Source organism: Mycteria americana, chromosome 17, assembly GCF_035582795.1.
Source record: "Mycteria americana isolate JAX WOST 10 ecotype Jacksonville Zoo and Gardens chromosome 17, USCA_MyAme_1.0, whole genome shotgun sequence".
Classification (NCBI taxonomy): domain Eukaryota; kingdom Metazoa; phylum Chordata; class Aves; order Ciconiiformes; family Ciconiidae; genus Mycteria; species Mycteria americana.
The window spans coordinates 9,202,933-9,230,516 of NC_134381.1; the positions used below are offsets into that span (position 1 = coordinate 9,202,933).

The following is a 27,584-nucleotide window of genomic DNA, read 5'->3' on the forward strand; positions in this document are numbered from 1 at the left end:
CAAATGTTAGCATTTTCCCTTCTCTATCCATTAAGATCAATCTCTGCTTTTCACTGTCATCAAAAAGCATTTCAGTCCAGTGAAACTTCATGTAGTAGCACCACCACATGGAAGAATCTATGAGACTTCTAAATTTTGAGCAAAGCAGCACTCCTCGATGCTAGCTACCAAAGAACAGAATAGCTTGTGGGCTTAACACATGGTTTTCTGCATTTAAATAATCTCAGACCATTAAGAGTCTCACAAAAGAATGTGCTCACCAACTGCATAAGAGTCACAAGGATACTACTAAACCATAACTGCATGCAACAAAGTTGAAATCTCACCTGGATTCTGCAAGCACCAGGCTGAGAGACGCCCAAAGATACCAAAGAAATCGTGAAGATACTGTTTGCCAGACTGAGGAATCATTGGCAACATGGTTATTAGCACTAGGACACCTGTGGTGAGTACTACTACATCTGTGTCAGTCTGCAAGAAGGGAAAAAACCTGCATTAGTCAGTTAAGAGTTGAACTTAACTTTTTCCAAGGATGAAGTGAACACTGAATCACCATCATGGAAAAAGTTCTCTACTTTGAATCAGTTCCTCTGAAACCTACCATAACTTAATGAACCAAGATTATTGTCTCTTTCATCCAGAACTGCTCTAAGAAAAAGATTTGGGATTCTTGCTCCTATTCTGCTGCTTTTCTGTATAAAGACTTGACTTAGTTAAAAAGGGAACATCACCACAGTTCCACAATTGAGCAGAAAAAAAAAAAAAAAATCACTGGTATGTGAAGCATCTTATGTACCCCCTTCCTTCTTTCCCAGACCTAAGCACATACAGCATTCAGAGCCTAGGAAACTGCAAATCTGATCAGGGCGTTCAAGGATGTTGGCCAATTACCAATGCAAGGGTCAAAAGCTTTTCTATTAAACCTGGTTGATGACTCCGGCTGCTAAATATTTCATAAAGCAGTAATTCAAACAATAATTAAGACCCCATGGCTTACACAGACAGAAAGGGATGTGGCAGTAAAAATCTTTAGCTAGATGAAACAGTAATAATCAGATTTTAGGACAGGACACAGAAAATGTTCAAACTCTTTCCCAGTGGGGTCCCTACTTGCTTCCCCAGCTTAATGCGCATTTTCCTTGGCAGTTGCTCTGCTTTGTCAGGATAGGAGTGTAAACAGCACAGGTAAGCCTGTGGCCAGATGCCACTGAGCTGGTCTTTGTATCTCCCAAGAGCCACTTGGGCTGACTGGACGTATTCAGTGTTATGAATTTTTCTTCCTCTGTGTAGTCTACGGCCTCTATTCTCCCTCAGTCAGACATAACCTTTCACAACACATTTCATGTCCATCCCTAGCCCTCTGTACACATCCCTAGCACTTCCACATCTCTGTTCTACTCCCACCAGCTTTCTGACACATTTCACTCCTCTCACAATCAGGTAAGACTCACACTGAAAAGGATAACAGAACTCTTGTCAGGCACGTCAGGAGTTCCAGTAACAGCACTTGTAGCTTCTTCTTTGGCAGTTACAAATTCATTGTGTTTTTGTTTTGAAGAGCACTGGCACTTGACTACATCATGTATTAGTCATTCAAGTCACATTAAAATACGAATTCTTCACTATCATATTAAATGGTATTACTGACAATGTATTCTAGGTCTCAAAACACTTTCCATTCTTTATTCACTGTTACAATACTGTACAGTATGATAACTGATAAATTTGCAGATGGGAAAAAAAAAAAAAAAAAAACACCAAAGCATGGAAAAACAGCTACCTCCTTGTAATCCAGCACGTCTGTAGCTAAGAATGGAAAGTGTGCTAATTCCAAGGTAATTTCACCATGGAATAGTCTATTGCATGGCCCATCTACACTGCAAGTAGAGCATATTACCTTACATGCACGAATTTCAGAATTCACTAAGGAGAAGTTATAGTATTTCTCATTAAGTTCACATTCAAGATACCCATCAACTTCACCAACAGCCCTCTGTCTTTTAACTTATTTTTAGAAAAGTTTTAGTAAACTTTCCTAACTCAAAGTTATACAGTGACAGTAGCCTTTATAAACAAGGTTGTCAGTAATAACAGGATCAGCCCAGAGTATTCAGTTGATATACCACCACTGTGGCTCAGTATTTTAATCAACATTTTGCCTCTTCTCACAGCTTAACTAAATGACATCAAAACAGAAAAAAAATGCCTCGCATTACAAGTATGTATGTTTACATCAGGTGTACGAGTGTTTTATGGACAACACTGACAGTTCTCACCTTGAGACATTTAAGTAATGAAAGTAGGAGAGGTGCTTGAGAAAGCTTATGTTTCCAAGATGGTTGTCGTCTTATCACGTGTCCCAGCAGAGAGAGAGTGGGTAAACGGGTAGCAGCTTTGCCCATATATTCATTAATTTTGTCCAGTAAATGCTGATAGCGGATTTGGCAGAGAGTGGTAGAAAAAGGAAAGGTATTTATATTTAACTGGTATATATTCTTTTTCACCAATCTATATTCAGCAGTTTGCCATTGCCAATTATGGAAACTATTGGCATTTTACAAACATATAGGATCCAAGAACAAATAAAAACCAGCAATAAATTTAAGTCTGCTGGTAGTGAAATGCAAACTATTCGGTCCAGAAGCAGCCACTGCACTTCAAAACGTTTATCATAAATAAATAATACAACATTCTGGTCAGCAGAAGTAAAATAATTTGTAGTGCCATTCTCTCAATCTATTTAAAAATCCTTACTTGCTCTCAAAATACCCAATTTGTTTTAGGCTAACACTCCAGCATTGAATAAGCAGCAGAAGCATTGCAGAGAGACAACATCAGTCCTTGGAAAACCTTCATTTACAGAGGGTCTTTGTTTAATTGGGTCAGTTTAATCAACCCAAGAAACACAGACCTTTGAAGTTTTTTTAAAACTTAACTACTCTTACTACAAAGATACTACATCTCTACAACAAGGTAATTCTATACCAGAATGGAAAAACAGAGTTCTAGCAGATGCTATTTAAAGGCTGCTTCAATACCAGACTAAAATCTGCCACACTTAATAACAAGATTTTTTTACCTTGTCATGAGGCTCTTGCAGTGTGGACAGTATATGCAGTGCCTGCTGAGAATTGGTTTCCAAGTAATAGTCCACCAGGTTGTTCACAAGCATAGGTCCACGGTCTATCAGTTTGTTTACAGCAAGAAAAAAAACCATACATTCTCAATACACTAAAAATGAAGCCATTTTTACAGGAACACTGCACAACTTGTTAACAACTATTACACAATTTATAACATAAACCAGTACGTAGTGTTTACCAGACCTTTAGGAAAAAATAGACCTCTCAACTACATTTTTCTAGTTCCTAACCATTCAAGCAATTGCATTCAGCTCGGTTATTTAAAAAACTAGTTATTTTCCCTAAAAATTACTGTCTAACCTTCAAAACCTAGAGGTAGGTGAACTGCAAGGGTATTTTACCCAGTACAGGTAAAGAGTTCAGGAGTAACTTTACATTCTCTCCCTTCAGCAGATAAAGGAGAGCAAGTTCAGGGACAAGGACACTGACAGTGCTCTCATGCTCTGAAAAGGCTCTGTCAACATAAGGGATGCCTTAATAGCAGCAATCATTTTTTCAAGAAAGTCTGGGTCTGTTGTTTTGTTTGGGGTTGGGGTTTTTTGTTGTTTATTTTTCGAATGAACAAAATCCCGCTAGTTCCCATAATGTGGATGACACCTACTTCTTTCTAGCTACACTTGACAAAGAAAGTTTCATCAGTTCCCAGCTTGAGGTTATGCCCCAGGAAAAGCTAGTCATTTTATAATAGCATTTTAATTACATAACAGACCTTCCAAGAGGCATGCCATTAAGCAAAATGGACTGAAGAGAAGCCTCAATCCTTAAAGCAATTTCAAACCCAAATATCAAGAGCTTCTTTCAAGTTGCATTTGCAAAGACTGTGTCTGATAGAAAAAACCCATTATTATACCTTTATTGGTGTAAAAGCAAAACCCTTCCTCCAATTACATATAAGGATACATACCACAAATGAGATTATCTTTGAACGCAGCTGTTATATCTTCCAGGACACCCAGAATTGGAGAATCCAGCATTGAGAGGAGCTCACCAACATTTCCTTGCTGTGCCATGATGCATGTACTAACATGAATGTGGAGGTTAAAATTGCAGGAAGTTCCTCATTGGTGCCTCTCTACCAGACTAGGAGAGAAGAGAGAGCAGATGAGCAAGCTTTCCTTTTTCCCTTTCCATCTTAAATCTCTCATCACTTCCCCATTTCTTTTCTGTAGTATTGCCCATTTAACAGTTTTACACTGAAAGGATTGCTAGAGTTTACACACTTGCAATAAAAGCTGTAAGAGAAAAGTTTACAAAGAAGCCAATGAGTCACAAGCAGGGTTTTCTTCATCTTTTTAAAAAAGACATTAATCTGTTTTGCAGAAGACCTCGGCTAGCATATATAGACTGTCAGAGTATTCTGTTACTGTACTTTTTTACTTTGCTCTCCAGGTCAGTCAACTAAGACTAAAGTTTTGAATAAAATGCAAATAGCTCCCTGGAATCACTCCATCCTCGCCTTCTTACAGCGATTCCTCCTCAACCAACCTTTCAAGTCCTCTGCATAGTGGTCTACACTCTGGACAAAATATGTATCTCAAGATCCTTCTCCACTCCTGTAGCTAGATTAGAAATTCACTGCCCTCGGCTTTGCATTATTGCATACTAATAGATTTGTGCTTTAATACTTGCAACTTGGCCAAGTTGCAGCTGTTAGGAAACTCGGTTAGGGTTACTACAGCTGTTGTTCCTTGGCCACCCTGTGCATACTAAATCACAAGCTTAGCAGCACAACATACCTTGTTTTCACATGTATAATTTGTGCATTATATATTAAAAACTCTGCAGCGCAAAAACTGTATAGATTATTAAATGCAACAGTGTGCAGATAACACGACTGGTCAGCTTCACAGTACTAAGCGTGAGCAAATCTAAGCCATTTCAGGGATTCAGGTACCACATCTATCTATCTATCACAAAATGAATCAAGTTTTTCTTCATCCATAAGAATCCCATGCTGAACCTTTCCCAGTGGCAGAAAGCATCTGGCTTCACATCACACCTAATTGTATTAGCAAGGGTTTCTTCTTTCCTCCTACTTCCAGCAAGCATGAATTTTTCACTTCCTCCATGGAAGGCAAGACTGACACGTACCAAGTTTACACTCAAGATTTTTTTTTACTGCAATTGTGTGTACAGCACCTGTTCTGTGGACGAGTTGAGCCTCTGTCTGCAATGCTGCCAGCCACACACCTTTCATGATCACTAATAAAGAAAAAGCATGAAGGGGTTAACAAAAGGCATGATTTATTTCTTCCTTATCAAACCTTGTATATTCAGAACAGTATTAAGTTCTTTACTAAGCATAGCAGAGCTACGTACCTCCTGCGAGAGGAAAGTCAGCCCTTAGTTTGAAGAACACCAAAAGGTGTTGCACAGTTGCCCCTTCCAGAACTGTCCACAGGTTAAGCTGTGCAACTGCCTCCAACTAGATGGCTTTCACAAGATTGTAGTTTTGTACTGTGAACCTTCAAAAGCTGCTACAGAGTTTTATTTATGGTAAAATCTTACAGACAAAGAAGTCTTCTCTTATTCTACCAAATTCTGAACATAGAATAATTACTGTAATTGCTTAAGTCTTTAGATTCTAGTCAAAACATTGTTAGACATTAGCCAAGGACCATCTATCAGTGCTCTATTTTAAATGATAATTCTGTAATTACTTATATACATATTACTTTCTTGAAAACTTATGTTTAATAATGCTACTGGACAGCAGGAGTTAACCTGTCTACCAGTAAGCTTTGTCATTTGCAACATATCACTCTGTACTTGCAGAACTGCCCAAGGTCACTTTTATTAGGGCCACAAGACATCAGCTTACTTAATCTGGCACTGATTGCAAATTCAAAGGTGATAATATGCCACCACACTCAAAACAGGCATTTCATTAGCAACAAACTTTCTTGAAGTGTCCCAGTAATCACAGTTCCAGAACACAAAAAAAACCCCACCCTCAATTTTTAATGATCATAGCTGGACAGTCCAAATACAATTTCAGTTCATCGACAAGCAGCTAGCAGAGTCTACTAGTATAAGTGTTTCAGTTTTAAATGCTATTTCTTTTCATGTCCCACGCTAGCAAGACCTTAAAAACTGCAGACTTAAAACTGGCTGGTAGTGTAAGCAAGACTTTCAACTAAAGATAATAAAATAGAAACTTGGGGTGGGGGAAAAGAATCGCTTTTTACTCAAATACAGAATGGATCTCTGCTTTCCAAACAGATGAGGGTTGGGATTTGTTGTGGTTTGGGGTTCTAGGGGGTTTTTTTGTTTGGTTTGGTTGGTTTTTTTTGTTGGTTTTTTTTACTCTACATTGTGCAGACTTCTAAACAGCAAGCTCTTTGAGGAAGAAGTTGAAGTTTGGAAGGCAAGCAATGTTCAAAGGGTAATACCATCCTTTCAAAAAGTTTAAAGCCACTCATCCATGCAACCCAAGGAGTCAACCTTCTACTTTGTTATTCATCTTCAGGAGCCAACTGCTTTTTTAGTTTCTAGTAACAGCTGTAATATTTAATTTACTAAATTACAGTTATATTGAGATACCCAGAATACATGCAGAACTATATATGGAGAAATAGTTTATTACAAGTAATCTATTCCTTTATTTCTGAGAACACTATCTTTGAGACCGTAAAGGGCTTCGCAACATAGGTGCCTCAATTTCTATCAGGACACAGTCTCAGCTATGGTTAAGCAATAGATTAATAGCTTCCTAAGCAACATGAATTAGTTGTTTAAAGTCTTGTTAACAAAAGAGATGCATGACCACACCCCCAAACCAGCTGCAAGCAAAACCTGTTTTGAGAATTAAAGCGGCATAAACACTTGTCTCTGCTTTTTTACCCCATAAAGACCTTGTCAACTCTTTTCTTTGATACCCCACCCCTCACCAGAGTGAAAAGAATGCTTTTATTTCTTATTTTCCTCTAGTAACACTATTATACTTGGACCAGATCTTCATCACACCAGCAAAAACCTCAACAGCAGGTTTCACTAATTCTGATATGGCCAGAGGAAAAACTATAGCATGGTGAATTCAAGAAACATGTATGTTTCTGGAAGTCAGGTTCAACAATACACTTGCAGACAGATGTGAAAAACACCGGTCTAAGTGTTCAGCAGGTAAGAGGATTTCAAACTTTATGCTATCGGCCTGATGGCATGCACAAACACTACGATCAGATAAAGCAAGGTTGATAACGCAAGGTTAGTTGCTGACAGCTATACACGTAGGTAACTAATAATTTCTCAAGCTCCCTAAACTAATTAAAACAGATGGCTCGAGTGACCTTGTGCCAATAAATCCAGTGTAGTTTGAATGAACTTGTCAATCCATCAATCATGCACTGAAGTACTTTATGTAAAGCAGAGCAATCTCCACTCCAAAAGTATTCAAAAAATTAGTAAAAGTATTCCAAACCACATCTAAAAATGGGACACTATTACACATAGGTACTTCACTAGGTGGAAAGTTATCTGCTGAAGTTACATAAACACCAGTATAATGTTGTCACCCCGCTATACACAAACACTCACAATTTTACAAAAGCAAATCACAGCTTTCTCGATGCAGGATCTCTTGTAAAATCATTTGTGAGGAATAGATTTGAAATCCTAAATAAAACTAAGGCTGAGATCCTCTAATCATATTGGGTCCGCAATGCCCAACACAAATGAGCAAACCAGGAAATTCCAGCAATAGTCTTAAATCGTGTCACACTTTTTTTAAGCAGAAAGCTGAATAACTAGTTTACAGGCAACAGGCTTTTAACTTCAATCAGAAAGCACTGTGTTCTGGTAGATGAAGTACAGTTCCCAGGGGCCATGGTATCAGTGTGATTTATGACCAGACCCACCAGTAATTTGTGTTGTGATTTTCAAATCTTGTAGATAAGGAACTCAGGACAGGTCAGGTCAAGGAACTTCCATTACCATGTAAAACAGTGAGATCATCCATTGAATGCCACAGTATTTCATATCTGGGATTGATACAACATCTGTGGTGAACAGGATCTCCTCCCTTAAATCTTTAGAGTATTGTATCACAACCACGTCTTGCTCCTCAAATACACAGTATACAAGATGAGGCTCTCTAATGCTTCCATCCCTAACTACTGCAATCATTCCTCTATTAGAAGAATTTCCACATCCCTGCAGCCATACTTGGAACTGACAGGATTAAAACTAAGTCGGTAACTTTTCCATACGGTTTGAGTCGCTGATTCTTCACTAACTTTTAAGATTAGTTTTATATAAAAGATCCAAGGCACTAAGTAGTAAAGAGTAAAAAAAAAAATCTGTTTAAATGCCTTTTAAAATGCAACATTTTAATCTCACTGGAAGATATAAACACCAATAGCAAACTTCTTATTCTAATATTCAAGAGCTTTCATAAAGACAAATTTTAATAAAAAGTATTAAGTACCAATACAACTTTGGAGCCAGCTTACAGGAGAAAAAGGAGAAGCCAACAAGCCAAGAACCAACTTGTTTTAAAAAATGTTTTCAGTAGCTAATTTAACCACAACACAATACTGTTAAGCTACAAACTCAAGACAAAGGAAAAGACTGTAAAAATATTAATTGGAAAAGGCTAAATAGAGAAAGAGATAGCAGAGTATTTCAGAAGATTATGACTTCTGTAAGTATTTCTGTCAAGAGATGTTCTTCTGTTCAGTGTATTTTTATCCCAAGCCAAATGAAAAAGCAGCTGGTAGTGCCAGTTATGTTCTCTGAGGAGTGGGGAGGAGGGGGACACACTCAACATACACGCACACTCCTCCCAGAATGTCCTCAGCATTTGCTGCAACAACGTAGAAATTCACACACCAGAAGCACTTGTTCTGGGGGATGGTGTGGGGGGGGGATCAACATCAGCATTTCATCCCTCTTCATTAACCATAAGTTAAATTTGCGGCATGCCAGTAAATGGTTATTCCCCCCCGCCCCAAGAGAAAAGGAGGATTTCAACAACATAAGACCACCGCTGACAGCAACGAAGTGAAGCCAGACCTCGAGACTTACAGTTTTCCATCTCATTTCTACTGCAGGTAAAGAAAGGTCCTCAAGTACTGCTTTGGCAGAGGCCATGAATGAGGACAGAAGTATTTTACAGCAATCATTGTTTTAAAAGAAAAATTCATATTGACAACAAAGCAGTCCTTCTCACTCAAATCTTTGAAATGCTTGTCATGAAAGGATAAGCCTCACTCCCTCCCATCCAATATACAAAAATCCAAGCCTGTTTTATATTTCCTAACAATACTCAATTTTATATTTTCTTCACAGGTAGACTAGACTCTACCATTAGAGAAGTGACATAAGCAATGAATGAAAAGTGACAGTAGGGAGAAAAACCACTGGTGGCAATAGGAAAGTAAGCAGCTGATCATTTCTTTTTTCACCATCCAGAAATAATAACTCTAAACACTTTAAACCTCAGTTCAAACTGATTGTTACAATTGGCAGTATAATTCATTTAATTTACTTACTCATTTTTAAAGAATGAAGGTGTCTGGCTTCTTCTAGTAGTCCATATTTTTCTGCTTATTTTAAGATCTGATACGAGACCCCATTCCTAAACTTGATAATTATTTATAGTTATAACTCTATATTATATACATTCTCCTGTGCTTTGTTACAGGTGATTAACTGATGCAGGAACAGGAAGATCACAAAACCCCAATAATCCCAAACAAAGAGAGAGAATCATATTCAGCAATTTTTACGATTCTTTTGAAACTATGCTGTGCTAATACACTATACTAATTGCTACCCATCAAATTTCTGTCAGAGGGAAAATTGTTTAAAAGCAATGCATACCGAAAAAAGCCCAAACATGATAGGGCTGACACTTAACCCTTCGGCAGAAGCCATGCTAACAAGCCAGTTACTAACCTGAAAGCGAATTATTTCAATTCCTTATACACAACTGCATATATTAATAGCAAATAAATAAATAAGAACAAGCATTGTTTTTCTATGCCATTTCAATAGTACACAAGGAAAGTAAGCTCAACTAAGGAATCTTTTGAAAACTACAAACAGGTAAACAGAGAGCTCTAGACTTCGCGGTACCACAAGGAGCAAGACTTCTAAATCTCCAAGGCAGTTTTTTTGCCACCAAGAGAAACTTTTAAACTTATTCAAAGAGTTAGGCTGCAGTTCAGTAAATCTTGAAACCACTGCAAACTACCCGGTGTACTCAGTCGAGTCATTTTAACTATTCCAAGAATTAACGTAGGCCTTACACAGAACACTACCAAATGATGTGTAACTTTTTAATTAAAACCAAAAAAGAATAATACCCAGGAAAGTGATAGCAGTTCACCACTGCAAGAAGTTTGCTCTGTATCTTAATGTGCTACCCAAAGAAATGCTTATGCTAACAAAGGAAGTATTATTACTTGTCCTTGTTATGTTTATTAAACTACATGAAAATATAGCAGCTACATACCAGACCAAGATCCTAAGCTGTAATATTCTTTCAAAAAATATACACCTGCCTGCAACATGCCATAAAATCTCATACCCTCCCCTGCCTCCACCATTAAAAAGTGCTTTGATTATTTGATTTGCTTATTACATAAGGTACCTTAGAGAGAGAGAGAGAGAGAGAGAAAGAGAGATGTTTGTGCACGCGTGTGTGCACACATGTGTGTTATAGGCTATTTGGTTCTTATAGAGACTGACTTTGGTAATCACACCACCAGCTCATATAAGGTGTTTGGCAGTTACAAGAAGTTCAGGGATCCGTACAAGTCAACATCCCAGCAGCCCACCTCTAAATAGGGCCATCATTCATTTTAAACCACAAATAGTTACTAAAGTCAAATGTTTGTTGAAACACCAAAACATCTGCAATTGGACAGTATATCTCACGTGGGAACCCTTTAATAATGCTACTTTTTATTAGTCACCAAAAAATTCTCAAGTAACAAAGAGTTAAGGAGCCAGGATTAAACACAGCCAAAGATAAAATCATTTTAATTAAAGCTTATCTCATGACACATTAAATATTCTGACTAAATTTTCATCTGAGTAAGTCCATGCAACTCCTCATAAAGGCAATTGAGTACTGGGTTGACTAGGCTGTTAAAAAACTAAAAAACCAGAACAAATGAACAAACAAAAACAAACTAAGGAAGTGTTTTACCAAGTAAAGGATTTTAAGGCCATGATTTTATTTTAAGCTTAAATGTGGCATAGCTGCTTCTGATAAGCAGAGTACCTGACTGCTGCTTAGCAAAGTCAAGTCAACTGCAGACAGAAGTCTGTACTCCCAGTGCTTCCACTATTCCTGAGTTTCCAAAGATTTGGTTTCTAGTTGTTCATACATGTAAACTGAAGACGAATTTTTCCATGTGATGGGATCACTTCAGTAGTGCTTCGATTATGATGGATTTCTAACAACTTGCTACAGAAGTTAATGTCAGGAAACTACAGGATCAGACCAGACAAAGAACGAAAACCTTCTGTATTAGCATCCACTGGAAGGTTCTCTGGAAACAGCAGTTCTGGAAACAGTTCTGCACACAAAACCTGATCCCAGTTTCTGTGTAATTTCTATGGGTTTTGAATCATATACTCCTTTAAGGCATGTTCTTTCTTTCACTCATTGCCTTGTAAAAGACTCATTAAAAAAAAAAACACAAAACAAACAACAAGGAGAGAAGCACTGACTAAACTGATAAAACAATGATAGAGGCTGCATCCATAGCAAACAAAGGGTGAAAACTTCAGAACTGCAGTCTTCCAAGTTCTTTGTGATAACAGGAAGCAAAATGTTTTCTTGAAGTAAACAACATCCTGACTTCACGTTACCTACCCACGAGCAAAGAAACAAGAGAAGCCTTCCTCACCAAGGGGACAGACTTTTAACAACTGCTGTAATGCCTAACCCCGGACGAGGAAACCTCCTCAGCAAGTGACTGAGGCAGGGGAAGTCTGGAAATCGCTACTCAGCGTTTGAAACGGAGGTGCTGAACCTTTTTCGATAAACCCCGCAAAATTAAACAGGCGCGTTGGCCGGGGGGGGGGGGGGGGGGGGGGGGGTCCGGTTGGGGGGAGGGAGGGGGGGCAGGTCCCCCCGGGCAGCCCCGCCGCGGCGCGGGGAGGGGGGAGCAGCGACCAAGAGCAAATTCGGCTGAGGGGAAGGAAAGGGGACGGAGGGGGCGAAGGAAAGGGGACGGAGGGGGGAACATCACCCCCCCCCCCAAGCTTTACCCTCGCCTTCCCCATCCCCCCGGCCCCTTCCCTTTCTCCTGCCGCCTCCTCCCCGAGCCCTCTCTCCCTACCTCCCCCCTCTCTCTGTTCTCCGTCCCCCCCGTCTGCCCCCGCTCTCGCCCCGCTGGGGGAGGAAGGAGGAGGCCCAGCGCACTCACCTCTCCTTCTCCTCCCCTCAGCTGTTTACCACTCAGGGCTCCTCTAGCCCACAGGGCGCCGCCATCTTGGCCCTGCCTCCCCCTCCCCCCTCCCGTCACAGGGCGCTTCTCCCCTCGAATCCCTCCGCCGCACAAACTAGTCCCACCACTCCACCTCACTCCCCCCTCGCCCGACGCCGCGCCGGTCCCTCACCGCCCCACTCGTCTCTTCCCCCTCAAGGGCCTTTCTCCCCATGGGGGAGTAGGGGTGGGGTGACGGCCGCCACGCCCACCCGGTCTCCCGCGGCGGAGGTATCTCGGCGCGAGAGCGATGCGGTCACGAAGAGGTCGCGTGATTCGGGGGGCGGTGCCGCCGGGAGCTCCGGGCGGCGGGCACGTCACGCGGGGCGGGGCGGGGCCGGGCGGCGGCCGGTAAACAAGGTCCGGCCTGAGGGGAGCGCGCCGGCCGCCCCGCGGGACGGCGGCTGGGTCCCGGTCCCGGTCCCGGTCCCGGTCCCGGTCCCGGTCCCGGTCCCGGTCCCGGTCCCGGTCCCGGTCCCGGTCCCGGTCCCGGTCCCGAGCGAGGAGGACCCTGTGCTTTCCCTGTTCCCCCTCCCCCCGCGCTGCCGAGCCGGCCGTGGCGCCCAGGGGTGTGGATCGGGACCGGGGGTGCCCGCGGGCCTGGGCTCGGCCACCCTCCCCTCCCTCCCGCCCTACCTCGGGACAGGCCGGCTGAGGCAGCCGTGCGGCGGCTCCGCGGGCCGCGCCGTGAACGTGGTTCCAGGCTCCTGCCTGAAAGAGCTTTTTTTAAGTGCGTGAATGTGCTGAAAGGGAATAAAAGGTCTGGAAAGTGCCTGTGTGTGCGTGGGGGGACGTTGACGGGACAGCCGTGCGTACCGTGCTGCAGAAGTGCTAGAAGGAAACGCCGGGGCAGGCACCCGCAGGTCGATCCGCTTTCTGCTTGGTGAATGTGCAACGCTCGTTTCATTCTTCCTATCTTGGACCCCATAACACTTCATGCAAACCATGGACAAGGATTATTTTCTTTCTTTGCTGAAATGCAGCAACTATACAACATAAACCATTTCATCCTTCCTTCTAGATAAGGTTTATTTTTCCTTGTGGAAAACCCAGAATTTAGGAAAGAAGAGTGGAAATTACCTCAGGGCAGGTTCTCCGGCCTTCAGTTCTGTATGCCACACCAACAGGTTTTCAACTCCACGCTTCAGTCCCCAGGCCGGCGGGGTCTCAGCGTTTCTCATTCTCCAAGGAGGAGCAGTTCAGTGGGGATGCACCAAGGGTGCTTGGCAAGCTGCTGATGTAACTCTTCAATCATATAAAGTGTCCTCAGAGGCCAGTGGGAATCACAGACTTTTGATTTGCAGGGTAGAAACTGCATATAAGAAAATAAAAGCAGATTAGAACCCCATCTGAGAGGTATCGGTTGATTTTTAACTTCTGTGGCATTAGCTTTGGTGTTTCACAGCTCTCATCCCTGCAAGGCTGAGAGAGTTCCTTCACACTGCACCTGCAGTAGGTTATCCTGCTTCTGGATGAGAGAGAGTTGCTTGGAGCCAGCGTGTTTTTAATCTAGTCCTGCCTCATGCCTGGCAATTAATATTTATTACAGTCTGGACTGAGCGATGGTATTTTTTTCCTGCTGTGCAGAAGAGGTTTATTTAATCTGCCACAGAAAAGAGTGGAAATTAAGATGAGCTTCAGAAAAGAGCTGGAAGCAATTAGTCGTGTTATTTTACTGTGACTTAATTATCGTAACATTCAAATTGACAAAGAAAACATGGATGCTACAGGAGGGGTTTGCTGCTAGATTTGAAAGGGAAAATGACTGCATTAGAATGGACATGATGGGTTATAATTAACCTGTTTATTATTACTGAGTTATATGTTTAGTAATCTATTTACTTAGGATGCACTGGAGCATATGACATGTAGTAAGAACTCACAGCAATACACAAAATTAAACTGTCCTCAGATACAAGCAGAATTCACTGTACATCCACCATGGCCTGTGTGGGTCAGGGCCAGGACAAGCTTATGTGAGCCCAGATAAGCCCTCTGCGGCTATCCGTTTTCTGCTGACCCTGAAATAAGAAGAGAGAACAGGGAAAATTGTATCAACAGGAAGAACATAAAATAAGAATGACCACACGGGGTCAGCTCAAAGGTCCTTCTAGCCCAAAATGCATCTCCAGCACTCTGTTTTTTTAATTCAGCTTGTATAAGTCGCCTTTTGATGGCGATTTCAATGGAGAGGAGAGGTGTTAAGTTTGACAGAAGCCATAAACAGAAATCTAGGGAAGAGTAAGAACACAACAAGCCACGGTGATAGCTGACTGCACTCCCATCCTGCAACTGTTTGCTCCGTAGGAACTCCTGAAATAAAATAAAGGGAGAAGGGGTGGGTGAGCGCTGAACCAGACACAGCAGTGTCCCCATCTCTCTTCAGGCATTCTGCTGTAGTGATGATAGCGATAGTCACAAAAGAGTATCTGTGCCCATTATCTCAGGGATCAGTTTGTATGCAATTATATCAGGGCTTTGTGGGATGATGGCCACTTGGGGAAGCAGAACAGCTGATACAGATGTTTTATTTGCAGCTGCTTGATGCATAGGTTACTGACACTGGGAGATGTAGTCATCCTCCTTCTCCAAAGGCCTGTGCCCAATGCTCTTTGGAGCACCTCTGAAATCAGCTAGCCAGTGAGGTTTTACTGAATACGCTGTTAGATTTTTTGCATAACTAGTTTTCTAGGGGTTTTCTGTGTGTCTGACTTGCTTTTGCTGTCTCTGGTTTAAGAGCCATGTTCTGCAGCCATTTGCACTTTATGTCAACGGAAAGTCTGTGCTCAGGGGTGCTAGCAGAAGCTGGCTCCGATGTTTCATAAAATAACATCTCAGTCCTTTCAGCAGCTTGTCATTTTCCTGTTTTGTTTAATTCTTGTAACTGTCTTGTATGAAACCCTGAAGCTGCAATGTACATTTCAGTTTTCTGTTACAATGCTTGTTTTTGTAGTGGGAAATGTAATCCTTCAAATGCCTGTGTTTAAGAGGATGCAAATCAGCTTGCTAGCACAATGCTTTGGGAACGTTTCTTTCATGCAAAACCCAGCTAGATAAATAAGGAGGGGAGGAGGGAGAGGGAAAAGGGTTTGTTTGCTTCTATAAACAACAAGAATTAATTACGTTCGGTAAATGACAGATGGGTTAAGATCAAAATCTGAATCTTTCTCAATGTGGGTGAAATCTACACTTCTATCTCTCTTGCATCAAACCCCATTGCACAGCCTGTCCGGTGCCATGGGGCAATGACAGGGCACGATGACAAGAGCTGTGACTTGTGGCTGTCCCGGCGGAGAGCGGTAGGGCCAGCACGCCTGGCACCACCGCCTGCCACGGCGGGATGCAAAGTACCTCCGCTATGAATCTGAAGTGTCTCTGGACCACATCTGCTCCGTCAGGGAAACACCAGCCTACCGCCAATCCTGTTGCAGGGCAGCAAAAAGGTTATTGCTTCCCGGTGTTCTCGCCACCCTGAGCTACAGTAGGAAAAGGGACCAAACTGAGTCTTGGTTTAATGCAACCGACTGTAGAAAAGAGAAATGCATTTGAAAGCTCACAGGGAGCAGAAAAACTCCATGATATAAAGGCATTTCTCTGACGGTGATGTCCTAGTACTTGGCACTCAACAGCTGCCTGTATGCTTATATGCGTCTTAAATTATAAACTTCTTGGAAGGCAGCTTTGCTGTCCCAATTCCAGCCACGCACAGTGTGCTGTAAGCGCAGGAGGGGATAACCGAGGGCACATACTGCCCATGCCACTGTGCACTTGCACAGTCAGGAAGATTGTGATCATCAGAGAATAGGTGAAATCAAGGAATTACTTCCCACCCCACCCCAAGCGTCTGGGGAGATGAGCTCTCCTTGTTTGTCCCCAAATAAGCATCATGGCCAAGGATTCTCAAAAGAAAATCACTGCTCTCCAGCTCCTGTTCCCACCTCTACTAGAGAACAACCGGGTGATCTGAGAAAAGTCACTCTGCCTCGGCTTCATTCTCCTGCCTTCCACCCTGCCTTTACAGGGGGGTTTGGCAGTCAATTATTGCACATTCGCAAACCCATTTTCAAACCTTTTTTGAAAGCAAGTGATAGAAGTGCAAATTCTTAGTATTGCTCTTGAAGAGCTTTTTGCAAAGATGCTTATTAATGAGCTTGCTTAATGAGCTTTCTTAAATCTGTATTTATATCCTATATACAGCTGCATATAGATAGAGCAATGCCTAAAATATGTATGGATTGCCTAGGACACATATGCCTAGGAAAATAAAGGCTGATTAACACACATCTTTTTCAGTTATTACTGTGCACGTATTTATTCCTTTTTTCTTGGAAATTGGAGAGATAAAAGATCCATTCTGGAATAAAATAATTTTGTGCATATGTGCTAGATGGTTTTGTTTATGAGGCTGAAGTATGTGAGTGTGTGTATGTGAGACAGATGGTGTGTCTGTTTGTGAAAGATATGATGCGTGGATGAACGTGTGTAAAAATACAGGTTTCTTAAGAGCTATTCTTTCCTTTTTTTTTTTTTTTAAAGAAAAGACAAAATAACAAATGCCTGCTTGGTACATTATTTCACCGTGTCATGCTCTTTGTCAATATGACAGAGGAGTACTCCTGCAGAAGGCGAAGCTGCCCCAGAAAGTGAAGGGTGCTGCCCCCAGGGTTTCGAGCTGGGCATCGTGAATTCTCTTCAAGTTTTCAAAGTCCTGGAAAGTTTTGATAAGCAAATACTTTCTGAGCTCTGCTTCTCTATTGGCTGTTTCTTCACCGCCAGATTTTGACACAAATAATCTGATTGAAAAATCAGGGAGGGGAACAGGGGCAAAAAAACAGAGAGAGAAAAAAGGAGAAGTATCTATTTCAGCAGACTGCGACTAAGTGAAAAAGTGGAAGAGGAGTCCAGAGAGAAGACGACGTCTCGCTTGTCTGGGGAGATTTCAAGGCGAATCCAGTAAAGCAAAGTCCCCCAAACAGGTGATTTATTTATTCTTTTAATCACTTTTAATGTCATTGTTTTTCTCATTTCTCTGATAAGTTTTTCTAAGCTTTTTCTTCTTCTTTGCTTGTGTTTGCAAATATGTAACATACTCCACTGCCTCAGTCACTTGTCCTGAGGATTCCTTTATGATAATGGTTTACTTAAATGAGTCAAACCTTTTAAAATTATATATCATATACTTACTTCACTCTCACATGTGAAAATAGGAGAACAAAATATAAAAGATGTGACAATGGTCTCGGATGCCTGCGTCCCAGCAAGCTCCGTGCAGCAGGAACAGTTTCCAGATGTAGACTTTTGTACTTAAGGATTGAGGAAAGGGCGTACTGTATTTTTCCTTTTAATTGCTCTTTTACAGGGCCAGACCTTTACATTCAGAAAACAGCACACCTCTGCTGACATCAATTAATCTATCCCAATTTTGCTAGAGGATAATTCAGTCTCTCCTGTTCAGGATTTTTGCTTCAAATCTATCTTTTATTTTATTCTTTTTCCATCCTTTCTAAGTATATGCTGATAAGTGTAACAATTTTTAGCATATGGAATTAGCTATTTATAGACGCTCCTCATATACCACCAGATTGATTCAATACGTTAAGCAGGAAAACAAATGATTTGCAAGTTCACACAGTAAGTGCATCTATATGTTACGGGGATATAGAACTTGTTAGATTGCACTATATAAGTCTTCTTATCCATGGAAGCCTAAGGCAAAGTTTGCTAAAGCCGGTGGCATTCCCAACATCACTAGGAACTAAATGAGGTTTCTAAAGAACTAATGCTGCAATTATATTCTAAACATTTTTTCTAGATACTACAGATGTACAAGCGTTTCCGTTCCACTTGCACTTCTTGGAGAAAATTTCCACCATAATTTGCTACCCTGCCATAATGTCCATTTGCCCAGTCTTACCACGGGAATTAAAAATGTTCTGCTCATTTTTCCACTAAAAAAGCCACATTCAAATTACTTGCCCCAAGTACATTTGATTTTGCAAGGGTGGACTAGTGAAGACATGATTAATTTTGTTGTAAAGAACTGAAATTCTTTTTGAATATGACTTTATGTTTAAAGAGTCAGGAGTCCATAAACCCTCTTATTTTATTTGGGCTCTTAAAAACTTCAGACACAGCTTGTGTTCTGTTTTCTGCTTTTTTCTTCAAAAATGTAGTCTTCTGAAAGACAAACTATTCTTTGTTTTTGGAAGCTTCACCTTTGCCAGAAAGAACAGAAAAAAAGCAATATTAAGATTTAAATAAATTAAGCAATGGGAAGGAAATACGCCTCTTTTAGCCTAAAACTTTGTACACTCATCAACTTATATGAAGACATATATCAATTGCAAGTTAAAATTAAGTATTTCCTCTGAGTGTAGTGGGAAAAAGAGTTTCAGCTCTACAATTAACCTTGTAAATTTGGAAATGGGATTACTTGAATTTAGAGGAGAATGAAAGTCAGCTTTAGAATGGAACTTATGCTACAGGTTGGGTTCCTGATCCAGCGTGGCACAATCCTGCAAATACCTGTTCCCCAATACGGTGTTTCATGTTATGGATCGTCTCACTGAAGGAACCAGAGAGAACAGCTCCGTAATCTAATTCAGTGAGAATATGAATTTCTTCTAAATTACATCAAAGGGCCCAATCCTGTCTTTTTGGGCACTGGGCTTCCCGAGGAACATAGGATCAAGTGAATTAGGATCCTGAAGTCAGAAACCACCCCCTAAAAAAACCCCCTTTTAATTTGGTTCTTGCACAATCTCCAGTGTTTCAGTATTACATTACAGTTTTACATGTGATACTCTGCAAAATCACCAGAGAGCATCACTGAGGATGAAGGAACTTTGAGTTCGAACACAGGAGGGGAACACGCGAATGCTGGGTCCGCTTTCAGATCTGACTGGGGAACTTACAACTGGTAAAAGAAGCTCTTCTAAGGTGCTTCAAGTTAGGTACCCAAAATAGTGAAGCCGGTTATTTTCCCTTGGGTCCTTCTGGCTGTCTTTTCCTCAGGGCAGATTACTACAACATTATTGTAGAGATACATGAATGGCAAACAAATAAGAATGTCAATTCTAGCCGGCTACTGATTTTATATCCTGTATTGAATCCAAAAAATGCCACGACACTTCCATTTTGGATAGGCACTCCTGCCCAAGCAATGAACTCCCTCGTGCACTTGCCAGTTAAGGTAGAAACTGCTGCCACAGGGGCTGGCAGGAACAGACTCCATAAAAATAAAGTTTAATTTTTAGCAAAAGGTTGAAGCTGGATTCTGTTGGAAGCTTCAATGGCTTTAAGACGTAGTGGGGTCTGTTGTCCATAGCGCTACTTTCCCTGTGAAATACAGCTAGCCATTAGCAGCAGCTGATCACTTGCTGCTGATAATCTTGAGTTTCAAGGAGCGATAGTATTTTTTCTCTCACAATCTGTGCTTCTAGCTTTCCTCTAACCTGCTTGTGTGAATCACAAAGACAGTCCAATGCAGTTGTTAATTAACTATGCTTTGGGCTCCCAGTTCCTGTTTTCTCTGTAAAATGGGGTGGGGGAAGGTAACTTCCTTTTGTAACGTTCAGTAGTGCATTAAATATCGTTGTGCTCAGTAGAGGCCCTTATCAGCAGTCAAGATACTGGACCAAATTTGACTTTTACATATGCTGGGGCAAACACATGCAGAAAAATCCCATTGATTCATGTGCATCTACTTTCAACCGCCATCAGAAAAGAGGGGCTGTACTTAGCGCCTTTGTGTACTTAGCGTATGGGTACTACCATAAACACTGCAAGATTGCCTATGCCACCCATCTCCAGTCCTCTAATTTACCTGGCTAAGCTGTCCGGCTCATGCCTTGGGGTCCTCTAGCCGGTGGGCAGAGTAACTTTTCTAGCAGGCACTGCCGCGTGCATGCTTTCACCCTGCATTCAGAGTTACCCGCTGCCAGAGCCTTTTCCTCCGCTGTGTAGGAAGCCCAGGGCAATCAACTGGTTAATTCAGGCGGAGAAATCAGATTCCTAAAGCTTGCTGGTATGAATACCCTCCATTGTGGACACAGTCCTGCCCCACCACATGGGAAAATCCCTTTGACATGAGTGGAAATTCCATGTATAAAGGGTTTGCGGCAAGACTTTAACTTGGGGCACGTCTGTATTGCTGAGTGTGGCTCCATGCACGGATACTCCATCTGGGACTGACCAGAGCAGTGAGATCCTCTGAGCTAAGCGCTTCTGCTGGGATGCGAGGTGCACAGGCTAAGCAGAGCACACTGCTAGAAGGGTTATGCCCATCGCAGAACGCGCCTGTGTTTGTATCGAGCTGGAGGTATTTCTGTGCATGCAGCCTTTCGCCAGGCAGAGATACACTTTACGATACTTAGAAAGAACCTCATTAGAGAGTTACAGAAGAGTAAATACAGCAATGTACTTCCCTCAAGGGCATACTTACGGTTCATTCTCAGTACTGTTTTGTCCTCTTTCTAAAATTAAATTAACAAATCTACTCTTGGCCTCTGTTTTCTCTTATTCATCTCAAGTTACATGCAAATTTCTTGGAAAAAGATGAAGAAAAACAGGTGAGTCATTTCAGAAGAAAAAAATTACTAGAGACACCAAGAGTTATCCCTGAAGTCATAGAAGAAACAGTGGGAATTCTGGACCGGATTTAAAAAGACAGCTATAACTGCATTTCCAAAGGCAGCTGGGCTGGTGAGCACGGGACTCACAGACAACAGTGGGTTTGGCAATCCACCTGTCCACAGCAGACCTCGCTGTGGGAATCCCACAGTACATGTACCTGCAGCCGGAGGCACCTCTGCAAATCTGGCCCTCAGACCCTTAAATAAAACACCGCTGGGCTACATAATTATATTTAGCATGTAGGAGTAGTGCGGGTACTTCTGAACCCTAGGGAGCAGACCTTTTCCGTCCCTGGCTGTTTGGGATTCCAGGAGCCCACACTGCTCTGTCCTGACTTAGACAGACATTTCGGGTCATTCCTACTTAACAGGAGCAAACTTTGTTCTTTTTTAGTAAGTAAGTAGGCTACACTTCAACTGCTCTCAGGACAAAAACCAACTTAATAATGCTCATAAACAGAGAGCCAGGACTTACTGCTGACTTTTCATGTGAAATATAGCAAGATTTGCTTTTAGTGCTACTATCCTGAACATTTACAAGGGAAAATGCAAATACATATGCAAATAAGGCGCCAGCTGATATTGCCATACACAGCGTCGAGCCTGTTGTCATACTGCCTACATGAGAACAGTTACTAGCCATGGGGAGCGGGCACAGGGCGGGCTGGGTTCTGGGTAGTCAAGATAACAGATGCATTGCAAGAGACTTTTGTATGATTAAATTTCAGCATTTTATGTTTGTTCCTAACCCGTCATTTCAACGGTCTGCAATATTTGAGTCAGATCCAAAAGGTAACCTCTCTTCCCCAGCACTTCTGCTCTGCCTCTGCTTGACTGTTGTTTGTCAGCCAGAATACAAAATACTCAAGCTACGGCCAACAAGAAGGAAACCCACCATGCATCATGGCTGCCGGGATTTTCCACTGCATCTCTCCTATTATCCATGTTGTTTTTATAATTATTATTTGTGTAGCAATTTCACAGAGGAGCCCATGTCATGGCTTGGGACTGCACTCTTCTAGGTGCGGTACAAACGCTAAGAGAGACCCTTCCTCAAAGGGGCGGTCTCCAGCCCATGGTGCCCACTGCATCCTCTCAGGGAGGGTAAGGTCAGAGATGCACCTTGTCCTGTAGCCAGAGCAGAGAGCTACAAGAGAGAGATTCCGGGTTCTGATGTATCTTTGCCACAGAAACAGTTTTGGTCTGTAACACAGCACTCAATTTAAGCATGCCTCTATTCCTCCACCTACAATATAAAGACAGCAGTAATCCTTTGCCTCAACCTAGGGCTAGGTTATGAAGTGTAATTTTTATGGGGTGTACTGTAATCTGCAATCCCATCTTCGATCTGCAGTCCCATCTCTATGTTCAGTGGCAGAGACTATCTGGCAATAAGCTGTTTTGCTTAGCCCCCTCCACAGCTATGTATTTTCCCCAGAGCTGAAATCCATCAAGCACCTAAACCCACGCAAGCACTCCCTGCTCTTCAACTGGGTGGAGGGACCTTTGAGCTGAACTCTACGTCTCCCCAGTAGAAGGGTTTTATTTCTCATCACTGCTGCATACGGAGCTGATGTGCTGGGGAACAAATAAGAAATTACCCCCTAAACCACAGATATTTACCTGCCGTTATTCTATATTTCTGCCCAGGCAGTGAATGGAAAATGCCACGTTCCTTTTTGGTGAAGAGCAAAAAGGCTCATACCTATCATCAACACCGCTTTGTGGAAGATGACCTGCCTATACTCACGTGGAATCCAATAACCTCTCCCTTCGCTGGTGAGTCAATCCATCAGCTACGCTTGTAAGAATGCAGGAAGGCAAATCGATAATTCCGTAGGCAAGCTAAGGGAGTGGGATGAGTGAGCTAAAAAACAACTAAGGGCTTCCACACGGGGATGTCAGTCTAAGGACAAACTGATCCCCCACTGTGTGCCCTCTTTCTCTAGGCCAAATCCACGCTGTCCCACTGAAACTGAATTTAGATCCTCCCTTTGTTTCCTGCTGGGTTGCTGGGGAGATTTGAGATACAAGATTGCTGTGTGGAGTTGGTCACTTTTGGGAAAGATGGCCAACTTCAGGCAACTAACAGTTGGGAAAAGAGCTTGCACTTGGTTGTCAGTTTTCTACAAACTCACAGCCCTGCCACCTCGATCTCCAGCTTGCTGTGTTCACTGTCCACATTCTCTCTGGACCTACATCTTCTCTACCTCAGTGTGTTACCACCTCCTCCCCATGATTTGCACGGAAGGTTACAGCTAGAGTGAGAAGATACTAGTGATACCCTAACACTGACTGTGAAAGGAGTCCCACGCACTCACAGGTGAAGGGCTGGCTGCTATATGCTATATTAACACGAACCAACACTGCTTCTCTCTGTGCCTGCTGTCCTCCCTCTGCCCCTGTTCATGCTCTCCCACAGCCGTCCATGCAGTCGCAGGGCCGGGGCAATTATCTTCTTCCTTCAGGCACCATTCAAATGTTCTTTATTCAAATCTAGGATCAACTTACCCTTTGTTCTAGCCCTGGCTATCAAATTAGAGTCCAGCCCTATGATAAGTATGATAAAAAAGAAAGGAGGTGACATTTTAATTTCAATTCCTGCCATCATCCTTTGGCCATTTGTTGTGTCTCTCTGGTGCACAAGAGGGTTTGGACGACAGATGAATACTGTCCTTCAGCAGCCCAGTCTCACCTCCAGCAGAAAGCAGGCACATGTATTGAACCTCTATCCATTTTAGATTCTTACTCTAAAGTCTACTTCTAACAAGTGCTGGTTGGTCTCTCTAAGGGCTGGGACAAGCATGGAGAAATGGAAGTGTGGGCAGGAGGAGACGAGGCTCTGTGGTCACCTTTGCAACTGCGTAAGCAGTTACCTCCCCTCTCTGCTTCCCTCCTTGGCTGTCCATAAATTCAGGTTAACAATACCGAACTCTCTTAGGAGAGGGGTGGGGAGGTTAATAAGTTAGTGATTGTTAGTTACCCGCACAAGTGAAAATGTTTTAAAATAGGGAAATGATTCTTACAGGTATGTGGCCTTCTATGGTTAATATTCTGTAACTATACAGGGTATCAAGTGTCCTATCATTTCTTCCTGCCCCCCTCTACCTTGCCTATCTCATCCTGCTTGGAATTTCCCTTTGTCAGCAATGGAAAGACCTTGATTGCCGTGCTGATTGCACCACTCTGCATTTATTCAGGGGATTGAGCATGGGCTCATGTATCTGAGCATGAGTTCATACATAAATACAAAACCCACCTTAATAGACTCTTCTCTTAACAGCTAGAATAAACTAACTGTGACAATACTGTGTGATTACAGCCATAGGAGACAAGACACCGGAGGACATCAAGAAACAGGACCTAGAATGTGTGGTTCCAAAACAAGAAAAGGACCCATCTGAACTGAAAGAAGAAAGTGTCCCTGTCCAGTACCTGAGCAGGATGCTGCCAGGCCCTTCAGCTCAAGGTCTGCTACCCAAGACCACACTTGCAAAAGAGGTCAGGGCTGGGCTGGCTTATTGAACCCCTACAACTGGGTCCAGATTTTCAGTAAATGGCAGCTCTTGACATCAGTGGTCAAACTTGTCCCAAGCAGAGCTCATCGACAGCATTCTGTATTTCCCTTTACGATTCTGGTCTAGATCAGCATCTCCCTGAAGGATGATGCTATGATTTCCAATGAGTGAGCCTCCAAAACTCAAGGACTAATGCAATTCCGTGCTCTATGGGTCAAGGCAGGTGGCCACATCATACTTGTTCAAACACCGCATAAAGCAGGGCTAGTAGGGGGGTTAATATTCCTTTAGCATCCCCTCTCCCCTAAAATTTCCTCAGACTGAAATCAAAGTCATAATAGGAACTTTGTGTGGGGATCACGATTTGAATCAAAGAAGGAGTTATCAACTGCAACTCCCAAGGTCAGGCAGGCCATTAAATGGGGTATGGTACCTGGGGAGCTTTTTTACTGGTGCCGAGCTGCAGGCAACGGCATGACACTCGCTTCTCCCTCTCCTTTGCAAACTCAGAGATGACCATCCCAGGTCTGCAGATCAAAGACTGCATTAACACGACAAGCACCCCTACCTTCTACAAATCCGGCTTTTCTTGGGATGCTTTCCATTTGCCATACAGCTACCGACAGATGTCTTCCACCATGCAGTCAGCCCTCTTGGACCACCCAGTTAGCCTGTACGGAAGCCACCTCCTGCCAAGCAGCGAGCCCCCTCTGGATTACAGCATGCATTACTCCTCGGACATGGAGACCTACCACTGTATGAAGTGCAACAAGGTGTGTCACAGGAGAACCTCAGGGATGGGGAGGGTCTGGAGTGATTTTCATTGCATACATCAGTGTTTCACTGGGTTGCACCAAAGTGCGATGCATACGGCTCAAAATGTGTACCTACTTGTTCTCCTGACTGGCGACAAGGACGCTAGGAATGATGCAGTTCACATGGCCCACGAGAGGGAAGAATCAAATAAAGAGAAGGAATTAAAAACAGAGATGGAGACACAGCTACCTCATGTCAAAAAGTCACTGGCATTTTGTTTTGCAGGTATTCTCCACTCCCCATGGACTGGAGGTCCATGTCCGAAGGTCTCATAGTGGGACCCGTCCCTTTGCTTGTGAAGTATGTGGCAAAACCTTTGGACATGCTGTAAGCCTGGAGCAGCACACCAATATTCACTCCCAGGTGGGTAGCATGTTTCCAGAGAACCAGCTCTCCAGAGCTCATGAGTGCTTGGACCTTAGCTGTTGCTTACTCCATTATAAGGCAAGTGACATTTCCTAGGTTACTAACACGGTGGCTTTCCTGTGGCACCCAATGACAATGATAGGAGCTCTGAAGACCACAGATCATAGATCTTGGTCTCACAAATCTCAGACTGCCCTTGAGAATTCCTTGGATGGGAGGGAGGGATCGTAGCTACTGGTTCTTCTGTGCCTTGCCTCCTCCTAAAGGCCGCAGGAGTTTGGATCACAAGATGTAATCAATTTCCGTAAGTAACCCTCCCCACATTCTTTTTGTACTGCACCTAGCATATCAGTCCACGAGCTGAGGAGATTTGCTTATCAAATCTACTATTACACTCTTAACACTCTTCAAGCTCTGTCACATGTCTTGCAGCCACAGACATCCCATGATTTTCTTTCCCTAACAGGAAAGAAGTTTTGAGTGCAAGATGTGTGGGAAGACATTCAAACGTTCCTCCACCCTCTCCACTCATCTACTGATCCATTCAGACACACGGCCCTATCCCTGCCAATACTGTGGCAAGCGCTTCCACCAGAAGTCGGATATGAAGAAACACACTTACATCCACACCGGTGAGAAACAAAATATTCCCAATAAGCAAACGCAAATTAGAGTCCATCGTGTTGATACACATACATAGTCCCCAGACACAGAGATACTGGACCGGGGATAAGTGTCCAGAGGCACTGGAAAGTCATTCTTCCCTGTGCAGTAAGACAGCAGAAGGTGTAAGCATCACTGAGATGTGTGTCCTCCTCTGTGTGACAGGGAGGTGGTTATTGACCAGCCTCCAGTGCATGTCGTGGTTGTACCCAGCCCTGGATGCCGACAGGGCATGGGCCACACAGCTGGAGAGGACTGCCTCTGGTTCTTCTCACCCTCTGGCGCTGGATCAGAGTGCAGGCGCGTTAGCAGGACAGCTGCACTGGCAGGACCCTGATGCCCAAGCATAGCCAGTCAGGCCTGCGTCTGCTAAAGAGCATTTCTACCTCCCTTCTCTCATCTGTCAAAGTGTTTCTTACCATTTTCTCTGCCCTGCAGGGGAGAAGCCCCACAAATGCCAGGTATGCGGCAAAGCCTTCAGCCAGAGCTCCAACCTCATCACTCACAGCCGCAAGCACACTGGCTTCAAGCCCTTCAGCTGTGAGCTCTGTGCCAAGGGCTTCCAGCGCAAGGTGGATCTACGGAGGCACCGAGAGACCCAACACAGTCTCAAGTGAGGGATGGCTCCAGGTCTTTGCTGGAGCCCCCACTGCCAGTGCATGCTCCAGGGAAGACGACGCTCCCCAGCATTGCCATCCAGCGTGGGTCTGCCCACCTCATAAAGCTCGTATGGCTTCCTATGTTCCCCTGGGGACTGGCAAAGTCATGTCATTGGCTTTGATGTTCTGGCACCCCAGGGCCTTGCACATCCCAGTAGATGACAAAGAAACCTGTGGGACCTCTCACTTTTCAATTACAACAGGTACCAGCCCAGATCTGACATCACCTGCTCAAATGCAAACTCTGGATTTCCACCACATGCAGAATTCAGTTCATCAGACTGACCAGCAGTGAGGTGGGAACTCCTGGACAAGTGGCAGCAACAATCTGTGCCAAGCTAGT

The 27,584-nt window shown here is 43.1% G+C and overlaps 2 protein-coding genes across 9 annotated transcripts in view; one reads left to right on the forward strand and one right to left on the reverse strand.

Moving 5' to 3' along the window:
- TSC1 (TSC complex subunit 1) overlaps window positions 1-12,849 on the reverse strand; it is a 28,961-nt gene extending 16,112 nt beyond the window's left edge. For 3 of the 7 annotated variants that reach the window (XM_075519871.1, XM_075519870.1, XM_075519866.1), the window contains exons 1-6: window positions 12,527-12,619; window positions 5,283-5,345; window positions 4,048-4,223; window positions 3,080-3,183; window positions 2,277-2,429; window positions 327-471 (exon numbers count right to left, since the gene is read on the reverse strand). In XM_075519871.1, coding sequence (XP_075375986.1) covers window positions 327-471; window positions 2,277-2,429; window positions 3,080-3,183; window positions 4,048-4,153 — 508 coding nt within the window. In that variant the 5' untranslated portion in view covers window positions 4,154-4,223; window positions 5,283-5,345; window positions 12,527-12,619. Of the gene's footprint in view, window positions 1-326; window positions 472-2,276; window positions 2,430-3,079; window positions 3,184-4,047; window positions 4,224-5,282; window positions 5,346-12,526; window positions 12,625-12,719 lie in introns of those variants that run through there. The other 4 variants (XM_075519867.1, XM_075519869.1, XM_075519868.1 and 1 more) reach the window with 4 other exon arrangements.
- Window positions 12,850-17,407: 4,558 nt separating this feature from the next.
- Window positions 17,408-27,477, forward strand: GFI1B (growth factor independent 1B transcriptional repressor). Of its 2 annotated transcripts, XR_012778230.1 has the most exons (8): window positions 17,408-17,562; window positions 22,870-22,998; window positions 24,542-24,688; window positions 25,248-25,510; window positions 25,779-25,916; window positions 26,386-26,551; window positions 27,021-27,283; window positions 27,445-27,460. XR_012778230.1 is itself a non-coding variant. In XM_075519835.1 (7 exons), exons 2-7 carry the CDS (start codon window positions 22,884-22,886, stop codon window positions 27,197-27,199), a joined length of 1,008 nt encoding a protein of 335 aa, XP_075375950.1. In that variant the 5' UTR covers window positions 17,408-17,562; window positions 22,870-22,883; the 3' UTR covers window positions 27,200-27,477. The 2 variants fall into 2 exon arrangements, 1 of the variants encoding a protein (XP_075375950.1); XM_075519835.1 differs by having other exon boundaries at window positions 27,021-27,477.
- Window positions 27,478-27,584: the final 107 nt, after the last annotated feature.

What these genes read in the sequence shown, in the direction of transcription:
- GFI1B (XM_075519835.1), top strand. Translation starts at nt 22,884, where the DNA reads ATGCCACGTTCCTTTTTGGTGAAGAGCAAAAAGGCTCATACCTATCAT. An exon ending in ACTGTATGAAGTGCAACAAG is followed by an intron (nt 25,511 to 25,778) that starts GTGTGTCACAGG and finishes TTTGTTTTGCAG; the next exon opens with GTATTCTCCACTCCCCATGG. An exon ending in ACACCAATATTCACTCCCAG is followed by an intron (nt 25,917 to 26,385) that starts GTGGGTAGCATG and finishes TTTCCCTAACAG; the next exon opens with GAAAGAAGTTTTGAGTGCAA.